The 10,792-nt window shown below is 54.1% G+C and overlaps 3 protein-coding genes across 3 annotated transcripts; 2 read left to right on the plus strand and 1 right to left on the minus strand.

Annotated features, from left to right (window-relative positions):
* Window positions 1–829: 829 nt before the first annotated feature.
* On the plus strand, window positions 830–1,873 carry N0V96_005624 (uncharacterized protein; the record flags this gene model as incomplete). The annotated part of the gene is made up of 1 exon (XM_053195559.1): window positions 830–1,873. The coding sequence occupies one exon, from the start codon at window positions 830–832 to the stop codon at window positions 1,871–1,873; it is 1,044 nt and encodes a 347-aa protein (XP_053046898.1).
* A 5,773-nt stretch (window positions 1,874–7,646) lies between these two features.
* Window positions 7,647–8,552, plus strand: RAC1 (Rho GTPase protein rac1; the record flags this gene model as incomplete). The annotated part of the gene is made up of 6 exons (XM_065757451.1): window positions 7,647–7,676; window positions 7,759–7,791; window positions 7,848–7,906; window positions 7,964–8,144; window positions 8,203–8,435; window positions 8,489–8,552. The coding sequence occupies 6 exons, from the start codon at window positions 7,647–7,649 to the stop codon at window positions 8,550–8,552; spliced, it is 600 nt and encodes a 199-aa protein (XP_065613794.1).
* Window positions 8,553–9,318: 766 nt separating this feature from the next.
* N0V96_005626 (uncharacterized protein) lies at window positions 9,319–10,646 on the minus strand (the record flags this gene model as incomplete). The annotated part of the gene is made up of 3 exons (XM_053195557.2): window positions 9,319–9,508; window positions 9,664–9,892; window positions 10,013–10,646. 3 exons carry the CDS (start codon window positions 10,644–10,646, stop codon window positions 9,319–9,321), a joined length of 1,053 nt encoding a protein of 350 aa, XP_053046896.2.
* Window positions 10,647–10,792: the final 146 nt, after the last annotated feature.

Below are 10,792 nucleotides of genomic sequence, written 5' to 3' on the forward strand. Positions count from 1 at the left end.
ATGCTGATATGTCCTCCGTGACCGGCTCGTGCCGTCCAAGTTCGCGAACGCGTAGACGATTTCCAGACCTATCTCAAGCCTTCCTTCCTTCCTTCCTTCCCTACCCGCGCCCATGCTATTAAGTCGAAGCGGCCAAGAGACGGTGCTGCGTCATACCACGAGGGAAAGATGTCTTTTATCTCCCACACAGAAAGATGACGCAGCAAGCTTGGCATGCCCTTCTGCGCCGAGGTGTGGCATTCAAGAACACTTCACTACGAAGAAGACTACTGACTTTTGAGGAGCTCAGTGAGCACGGCTCGATGAGTTGCATCTCGTACTTGGAAGGTTTTGCCTACCTTGGCCACGCCATGTACAACCGTTGAGTCCGAACCGTTCTACTTGCAACCCGGAGATGAGTCTGGAAGCCGGTGTGTAGGACTAGCTTGTGTAGCACATTCTAAATGACAAGGTCTCTATGAACCAGTCGGAAACATATCTCAACTTCTTTCATTAGTGAAGCCAAACACTTGGGTTGATGATCGTCCCTCGGTAGTCCAGGGTCTGACCAGACTAGCCACCCAAAAAACCGACTGGCTTCAGGATAATGCTCAGCCGCTCTACCACGGAACTTCCGACCCTCGCATTCAGCCTGTCTGCAAGGGTGGAGAACATCTATTAGATTGCCTAGATTGCGGGGGGTGGTCATCTTCGCGAGATATGAGAAATATTAGATATGCGTGACACCATCGCCGAGGGCATTGAAGGCGGTCTGCGATGAGGTACATCACCAACCAGAACCCACCTTAGTATACCTCTCATCACAACCCCCAACAACCAAACGCACACCATGACGGACAACCTCATCCTCTTAACCGGCGCAACGGGTTTCGTAGGCTACAAAACCCTCATCACCGCCCTCGAAGCAGGCTTCCGCGTCCGCTGCGCCGTACGATCGAAAGCCGGTATCGACAAGATCCTCGCGGCGCCGAGCATCAAATGCATCAACCCAACAAAAGACCAGCTCTCCTGGGTCATCGTACCCAACATCTCCCACCCAGGCGCGTACGACGAGGCCGTCCCGGGCGTGACGTACATCATCCACTGCGCGTCCCCTGTGCCCACCTTTGGTAAAGACGAGCGCGTCGGGACGGAAGAGGAGGTATACGTCAAACCGGCCGTCGCAGGCGTTCTAAATCTCCTCGAGAGCGCGAAACGGCACGCGGCAGATACCCTCAGGCGCATAGTCGTCACGAGCTCGATCGTGGCCGTCGTCCCGATGGAATGTTTCATGGGCCAGGGCCTAGACCGGCCGGCCATTGATGGAGAGTCCCGGGTGGCGACACCGGCTGCCCCGTACGGATCCGGATTCGGAGCCTACCGCGCGAGCAAGATCGCCGCCCTGCGCGCCTCGGAAGCCTGGATGGAGGAGCACGGTACAAGTACCAACTTCGACCTCGTCTCCATCATCCCGGCGTGGATCTGGGGCCGCGACGAGCTGTCGACGACGGCCGAATCGCTCCTTTCGGGGTCAAATAGCGTGCTGCTCGAGTACTTGAGAGGCAGGAAGAGTGACACGCCCATCCTCTCCAGCTTCGTCTCCGTCGACGATGTTGCTGCAGCACATGTGCGCGCATTGTCCCCATCGGTATCCGACAAGCAGAGTTTCCTCTTGGGCAGGCATGTAGCCATAGAGGAAGTCAGGGTCATCACGATGGAGAACTTTCCCCAGGCGTTTGCGGAGGGCGTCTTTAGCGCGGACGGCAGCCAACCGACTGTCAGCGTACCGACGGATGCTTCCGAGGGCGAAAGACTGCTCGGCCGCAAGTTTGTAAGCGGGGAAGACATGGTGAGGGATGTAGCTGGCCAGTTTTTGCAGCTTGATGCGAACTAGTCCGTAAACCTTTGGAAGACTAGCTTGCACAGCAGACCGTGGCTGTCTCCCTGGTTGTTAACCCCGTATCAGACGAGACAAGGCCATATTGCTCTCGAGAAGGAAAAGTTCGTGGTGCATTCAATGTCTCAAACCGGATCCAAGGAACAGATACGGTCGACGAGCATCTTGAAGCTCACAGCCTCACCTGCGACTGGGTGAGGTGAAGATGGACCCAACTCGCCCTTGCCGGCGATCCCGTGCGTCAAGCTATCTGACAAGGTGATGTGATGGCGTCCGTGGGCTAGAGTGCGTAATCGGGCACGATGGGGAAACGGGTACGGTTACATGTGAAGAAGCGATCTGTGCGACGTGCGGCGGATTGGACCGGGTTTGTGACGGGAAACAAGCGACACTTGTCGAGCGTTTCGAAGAATGTTCTTCTAGAGCCAGCAACTTAAATCCCCTGCCGGGTTGAAGGGCCGGAGGGTCCCTTCCTCAGCATATAGAGAATGGCCGCAATGCAAGAGTTGATGGATTGGAAATACTTGTCGCCAAGGAAGTCGATGATCTGACCCGTGTTTCCTTGACTTGACAGGAGGTGTCTGACAAGGAAGAGATAGGATGGGTGAGTGTGACAGAGATCAGAAAAAGTCAGTCAGTAAAGAACATATGGATAGCTCTGATCTGATGGTCCTGTAAGGCCTATGCCGATGGGTCTGTTGGGACGTCGAACGGCGAGTCACTTGAGGCAAGTAGACGTTTCCTATGTGTAGAGGCTATTAAGGGTGGTGAGTGAAGACGGCTCAATATCTCTGTCCTTTGGCATGAAGACGAGCGTAGATGAGGTGAACTGATAGGTCGCCGAATTCGATACCAGCGCTAGGCCGTTCAATCTCGGCGAATCAGACCAGGCGTCTTTCCGCCTCGAACTCGACAATCTCAATATTGCGGAGCAGTGATACGGATACTCTATCGCCTGTAGCGTGGGACATGGCAATATGGATTCGAAGATGTGGATGTAAGTGAGAATGCGCATGGCCAGTTGGGTGGATCAGCGCCAGAGCCGGGTGCTCCTTGTGAGAGTTCGAGTCGGCAAGGTCGGGTGGACGGGTTGGAAGGCGAAAAGAAGGAGCTTCAAAACGTTCCTCCAAGTGTTCCATCAAAGGCAGAAGTTTGTTACAAGACGTGCGTCAAGTGGCGCCTGAACTCTCATTCTGGGGCGAGCGAGCGGGCGGGCGGGCGGCGAAGGGGACGGACGTTTCTCTTGCATGTGTGAGTGTGTGTATCCGTACTCCGTACTGCGTATGAGTGTGTGAGTGAGTGTGTGTGGATTGTGGAATGCCTTAGCCACAACCCGGCAGAAAGGCGAGACGAGACTGGTGATGGAGACGGTTAGATGGAGACTGACAGGAAACAAAGGAGGCGTGACCCGACTCATCGTCACAAAGGAAACGGAAACAACGCCCACGTACCTCAGGTCACGTCTTGGGAGCGACCTACCACTGCGGTTCAGTACCCGTAGTCTGTAGCAAAGGCTTTTGGTGGTGGGGGGCACGAGAGTTGGCTCCAGGTTGGCAGTGGCTAACTGGATTCCTAGAGGCTGCCGCGATTGACAGACATCGTGGCCCGGCCCCTGGCAAGTTTCGCAAAGCCTCCCAGTTCGATGGACGGGCCGGGGCTAAGCCGTTTTGAGAATATGCATCCACTTTTACAGTCGAAGGCCCTTCCACCCCTTGACTGTATCTCCTTCCCCTTCAGTTTCCTATTGCCTGTTCAGTGAGGTGACGTTGAGATGAGAGGGCCTTCGGTGTCTTCAGGAAAGCACGGGTCAGGAAAGTCTCAGGAGAACGGCAAGAAGTTGCTCATGAGGGAAGGAAAGGGGGTCAGCCGTATCCGTATCCGTACCTGATGGTATAACAGGCCGGACTGACCTGATTTCCTGATGATTTACTCCTGAAAAGTCCCAAGGAGGGAAAGATGGCCGATGCGATGATCCAAATTGCAAAGTGAGAAAATGGACGGTCGGCCGGTGCGATTATTGAATATTGGACATTGACGGGGCCCTCAGGGATTAACCAAGGCTCCCCTGGGATGCCGCGAGAGCTCCCTGTGCGCGCTACTTTTTAGCTCTGGCTCATCACGAACCGTCAGTGGTGACATTCGAGGTACATGCCTACCTTAACTTTTCTTTGCTCACCTCACTGTTCAAGGCATGAAAGAGATGGATGGAGCTTTTGGCAAAGCGAGCCGATATCAGAGTTGACGAATGTCTTCCGCATTGCCCCGTTGTGACTGTGATATGGAATGGCGACTGTTTAACATCGTGAGGATTACCAGTAGAGTTCTACTGTACATCAAATCGGTGCAGATGCGTCTTCATGTTGGAGTTATCGTCATCGCCATACCTCTATGGCTGATCAGACGAGACGAGTCGAGTCGACAGGATGTTGAGTAGGTCCCAGCGGCACCAAAGTTCATCAAGTTATCAAGTAACACGTTGCGCCATAGAGTTGACGTTGGTTTAGCGCTTGACCGGCTGAGCTCTTGTTCAGGCATCGCCATTCGTCTGGGTTGGTGTCTTGGAGTAGCATCCCTGGTCAAGGTCGTTGTTTTTCCAGAGCGTGCGTGGTTCGGTTTCCAAAGTAGCGGCACCATCGCTTAGCTAGGTACTTTGGTAAAGGTTGAACAGCTTTCTTGTTTCCCTATCAACGTCTCATTCCCGTGACGATCCCAGACAGAGTCCAGGTCGAGTTCGGTTCATTCCTCGAGGTACGACATTGGCATCGTCATGAGCCGCTCTTAGTGGCTGGTGTTTGTTGCACGTACCTCCGAGTACCTCATCTGCCAGTGGCCCGTCAAAAAAACCCGCCGACAGTAGAACGCCAATCGCAGCACTAACCACCGACGACGGAGGTGAGAGGTCAACACGGACCACCTACACCGCCGCCAACCACAAGTATCCATAGGTATTGGGTCCATCAGCCAGATCCAGATCCAGACCCAGTCCGGGATCCAACACCAGCCTCCCGTACTTCTTAGTTCGAATTCTGACTCCAAGGAAAGAAGGGAGCGTGGGAAGGCACCTGCTACATCACCGCCGACCATCTAGTGCCTCTCGGCAGACAATTTTCGCATCGTTTCCAAGGTGAACACCTACAACCTAAGGAAAAGATGCTCTTGTCTTGCTTCCATCGTCATCTTCATCCTCAGATGGGACCCAGCCAATATTGACCATCAGAAATTCAGAACCCACATCTCACCTACCATCCACCGTCCACCCCCGAAGAATATCGCCGCTGACTGACCTGCGCCGTGCCCGCCTGCCGGATCTTGACCACCCAATCCAGCCTGTTCTCCTTCCCAAGTCCCAAAACCATCCCGCGCCTTCAAACGCAGTGCACCGTCCACTGTTACCTTGCGCAGTGCCTTACCTAAGGTACCTTACTCCATGCAAGCCTCAAGTTCCCTCCCTTGGGCCTGTGAACCGCCAGTGACCTCCCACACGCGCCCGGCTGGTCTAATCCTTCTCGCCTCACCTTGCACACCATCAGATCCATCCAGTCAATCACATCAATCACTCTGCCATACCAAACTTACCTTGGTCTACTACCGCCCAGTAATCAGTCCGTCAGTCTTCGTCTGGTCGCGATGCATCATTGCTTCCATTCTCCATTGGCAACTCTACCCCGGACCCCCAACTCAGAAACTGATGACTCTTTTGCCCTCTTTGCCGCTGTTCAGTAGGTCGTTGCAAGGTAAAGCACGTTGACGCCGAAACTGTTGCAGCCAGGAGCTCCTTGCTGCCCGCGACGCACTGCACTGCAGCGCATCGCATCGCATCGCAGACCGCACACCGGTACGTGCCACCCATATCCCCCCCCTCTTTTCCCCTCCTTACCAAACCCACGCCTGGCTATCTGTGTACTTCTTTACCGCTCTCTACCGACTAGTTACGTTAGAGAGCGAGGTACCCTACCTTACCTTACCTTACCTAACCAAAGGTACGTTGGTTTTTGGTGCTTCTTGCCTCATCCTCACCTCAACTCACCTCGCACCTCGCACCTCGCCAATCCTTTGCCTTCCGTTGCATTGAATTTGCTTGTTCGTCACTTTGTGCCTGTACTGTGTAGCCGTGCCTTCTCTCTATCCATTATCCAACGTTGGCAATACCCGCCATCTCCTCCCAATCCATAACCAATCTCTTGAAGCCTCCAGTCAGTCATCCTTTGCCTCGACATCATCGGTCACTGCCACGACCGGCCGCTTCCACTGCCACCGCCTTCTTGTCTTTGTTGCCCAAAGTCAACTCACCCAACGTGACAACCTAACATCCCATCCCGTCTCCAGGTTCTCTTCAACACTCTTACTAGCTTGCAGCCGGGGCACCTTCCCACCTCTGACAGCAAAAGTAAGGTAGCCGCCAACCTCGAAACATTGGATACCTGTCCCATCAGCAGTGACTTCTTTGCTGCTCTAATCTGGATCCGTCCAGTACCAATACTGCGTACAGCACACTGGTGACTGTCTACCTGTTAACACCTTATCCTGGTGAGTGTTTTGTCCTGCTTGGTCTCGGCTGTCCTTGGGCTCGCTCCTCTTCTCTTTTCATCCTTCTCCTCCCATCCGGACGGATACTCCTCTCCTCAGACTCCTCTCCCGTCGTCCAACGCTTTCGCTTTCCCTTTCCCACCACCTTCAACACACCCCCTGTCGGCTCCCCCCTTGCCCTGTCCCAAGACCAGACAGACCCCTGTACCAAAAGGTACCTACCTAGTTAACTACCTAAGGACCAAGTTACTAAGGTAGCCATTCCGATTCCACCTCAGCACTGCTCTCGGCTCTCCTCACCTTGCCTTGCCTTGCCTTACCTCACCACCTCACCTCATCATACCTTACCTCTCTTTCCCTGGACCTTACGACAACCCTACCGCGCTGCGACTCTAAACCGCCTGCCCAGTGCCAGTGTGCCCAGTGCCCACCCCGACCCCCTCCACTTCCCTTCCCTCAGGTTTCCCAATTGCCCCCATCCCCACTTTCTTTGCCTGAGAAGAAGGTTAGATATACAGGGTACCGTTATCACCCTTCCAGCTTCACCTCCTGCGGCACTAATCCCTTCCGCTGTGTCAAAACATTTCTGACCTCGACTTTTTATGCAGCCATCGGAACCCACCAGAGCTCAGACTCCCCATCTCCAGTCCAGTCGTCTTTTGCTGCTGCCGCGCAGTGTGCCTGCTTCGTTTTCTTCTGCCACCTTACGCCAACTCTGCTCACTTCTGTACGGATACCCAAGTCCCAAACCCTCACCTCACTCTCGTACCCTCTGACTCTTTCTCGCCCACCTTGCCTCGCTCTGTATCCGACCCTAACCTTGCCGTCAAACAGAGACTCGTCGTCTAGACCCTCCCGCTCTCGCCTCGTTCCTTCCGCTCTCCTGCTCCCTGGAACCTGAATCTCCTCTGCCGCTTTGTCTGTTCGACACGACGCGACACGACACGACGCTTGTCGCCAGCCCAGGCCGCCCCCATCGTACCATACTATACCAAAGCTCTCTATACCACACCCATAATTGCGATCCCTCAGGACCAAACACACATCCGAGCGACCACCGCCTAATCCAAACGCTCGCCAGTTCTCCTTGTCCCTCCAACCTGGTGCCACACTTGACTTTGCAGAATCCCATTTCGGATCGATTTCCAATTCGACGCCGCTTCTCCTAACCTAACCTGCGAACTCTATTCGCATCAACGACTGTCGTGGAATCCAACTACACATCGTTAAGAATATCACAGAAATGGCTCAGCCAGGAGTCCAGTCGTTGAAGGTGCGTTGCGCTTGGCGACATTCATCACCCTGACATCGATAGTGGGAAGGAACGAATCGCTAATGGTGTTGTGATCTTGCAGTGCGTGGTGACAGGTGACGGTGCTGTCGGAAAGGTAAGCTGCTCCCATCATCATACCCCTCGGTATTTCGCGACTAATTCACCTTGTAGACATGCCTGCTTATTTCCTACACAACGAACGCCTTCCCCGGCGAGTACATTCCTACCGTGTAAGCATTCTACATGGCGATTAACGATGGACTCCCGATCTGACCTCAATCTTCTAGCTTCGACAACTACTCGGCGAGTGTGATGGTTGATGGAAAGCCAATCAGCCTGGGACTTTGGGATACTGCTGGTCAGGAAGATTACGACAGACTGCGACCGCTTTCATACCCCCAGACCGACGTCTTCCTCATTTGCTTCTCCATTGTCAGCCCGCCGTCATTTGACAACGTCAAGGCCAAGGTACGGCATCCTGCACCACTGCCACCACCACATGGAGATCAGCACTAATTTGATGCAGTGGTACCCCGAGATCGACCACCATGCGCCAAACATTCCCATCATCCTCGTCGGCACCAAGTTGGACTTGAGAGAGGACCCCAACACCCTCGAGTCCCTCCGCCAAAAGCGCATGGAGCCTGTTTCCTACGATCAGGCTTTGGTTTGCGCCAAGGAGATCAAGGCGCACAAGTACCTGGAGTGCTCTGCCCTGACACAGAGAAATCTGAAGAGCGTTTTCGATGAGGCTATTCGGTCAGGATTCATCAGTGCCAGTGTGCAAGAAGAAATGGCTAACCTGGAATTAGTGCCGTCCTGAACCCCCGCCCGGTCGCTACGCAGAAGAAGAAGTCCAAGTGCACGATTTTGTAAACGCTTTTTACTTGACCTTTAGCGTTGCGGGTTAACATTTGGATTGGCGTTAGGCTGTGTACAACACGCCTAGTTCTCCGCTGCCTTTTCGTCAGGGCTCTCCCATGTTGCACAACCCGGTGCCTCACGCTTATTCAACGAAAAGAGACATTTACTTTCAGAGGCACAACCCCGTTCGAGAGCCCCCAGCCGAGCACAGCCTGCGAAGATCGCAACAACCCCCAAATATCAGATTTTGCCCACCTCCCACACCGGATTTGTGAATGGCACTCGTTGTGTCTCTGGAATCGGCCATGGCAGTTGAGCAAAGTCAGTGCTTTCGTTATTGCTCTTTTGTCTCTTTTTCAGGAGCAAAAGGCAAAGAAGAGAATGACAGACACAAGGGGGCATCGTTGGTAGCAGGCATGCTTTGCAACACAATCACACAAGGATATCCCACGTTTTCTGTAGATAGCACTCACTCTCACAAAGACACTACTTTTTCATGGAGGAATTTAGACACTGGGTCAGGAAGGAATGAGCTTCGTCTTGAGAATTGACTGCCATTGCAAATGCACTTGATTGTTGGATGCGTGAGAACTTAATGTTGCAATACTGTGATGGCTCGTCTATTGGACCCCTGTTTTTTTCTCCATACCACAACTCCTGGTTCTCCAAGACCAGTCCCTGATCCAGAGGTCTGTAGGTATATCCAGATCCAGCTTTTTGTTCAACAGTCGAACACGACCAAATTACACCCCTCCAACATACACGCTCGTCCGTCCGTCTACTGGTACATCATAGCCAAGCGACTGGGGTGGATGCTATCCTGCTGGGAGTTGACCCCGCCCTGCTTGGCCCTCTCCTTCTTGTACTCCTCCTCCTTTTGCATGCGCCTGTGGCGGTTCTCGTCGAGCTGGACGTTGCGCTCCTTGATCTTGTCCTTGCGGAACTTGCTCTTGCCTCCGCCGCCGGCGCTGTGGTGGTTGTTAGTTGGGTGTTTGTATTATGTATTAGGGGTGTAAGGGGGTGGTTTTAGGGGAGGGGTATGATGAGTGTGAGTGTAGAGGTAAGGCTTAGGTTAAGAGGGAAGGGAAGGGTGAAAGGGGACGGATACGGGACGCAAACGTACGAAAGCTCGAGGTTAATCTGGCGCGCGGGCGAGAGGCCGTCGTCGAACGAGGTGTGGTGCATCTTGTCGAGGCAGGTTCGCATGTTGGAGCCGTTGGAGAACTCGAGAAAGGCGATGCCGCGGCAGACGTTGGGGTTGCCGTCCTTGTGGAGGCAGCGGATGGCGCTGGGCTTGTAGGCTGCGAAGTGGGCGTTGATGGAGTCCTTGTTTGCCGTGTAGGGGAGGTTTCCTGGGGGGAGGGCAGTTGGTTAGCTTGGGTTTACTCCGCGTTTGCTGGTTTGAGAGGGGTATGTATGGGTGGTTATTGGTGGTGATGGTGATGATGGGAGGGCTGTAGGTTGAAACTCACCGACAAAGACAATGTACTTTTCCCTCTTTCCTCCCTCGGCGGTCTCTTCTTCTTGGGCCGCTGGCTCAGCCGCTGCTTCTTCGACGGGTGCTGCCGCAGCCTCGTCCTTTGCCTTCTTCGCCTTCTTTGACTTTTTCTCCTTCTTCTCCGTCTTCTCCTCGGCGGCAGCGGTCTCTACGCCATTGGCCTCGGTCTCAACCTCCTTCTTCTTCTTATCCTTCTTCTCCTTCTTGTCCTTCTTCTCCTTCTTCTCCGTCTTGACATCCAAGTCCTCCTTCTTGCTCTTCTTGACCTTCTTCTCTTGCGCGGGCGGGTCAACGTCCATTGCGTCGGCGTCTGCTGGTGCGTCCTCTACGGCGGCCTCGGCGGCTTTACGCGCTTCCTTTTCCTTGCGCTTGCGTTCCTTCTTTTCGGCCTTTGATTCCTCGAGGGCGATGAATTCTCCGCCTTCTTCGGTTGCGGCTTCTGCGGCGGCGGCGGCAGCCTTCTTTTCTTTCTTTTCCTTCTTCTCCTTCTTGTCCTTCTTTTCGGATTTGGACTTCTTCGTCGAGGACTCGTCTGCAACGGCGGCGGCGGCGTCGGCCGTGGTGGGCTCGGCGCGCTTGCGCTTCTTGGAGAGTTCTGCGGAGGCCATTGTTGCTGCTGTGGTGGTCTTGGACTCGAGAGGGGGAGATTTCAATGGGAGATGGGACTCGGGTTCGAGATCGTAGGTGTTGAAGAGAAAAACAAACTGAAGCCCCGTAGCGGTCACCGGACTGTGGAGTAAAACAATGCGGTCAA

The sequence above is a fragment of the Colletotrichum fioriniae genome (genome assembly GCF_027942845.1).
Source record: "Colletotrichum fioriniae strain IMI 355084 chromosome Unknown scaffold_6, whole genome shotgun sequence".
Taxonomy (NCBI): Eukaryota; Fungi; Ascomycota; class Sordariomycetes; order Glomerellales; family Glomerellaceae; genus Colletotrichum; species Colletotrichum fioriniae.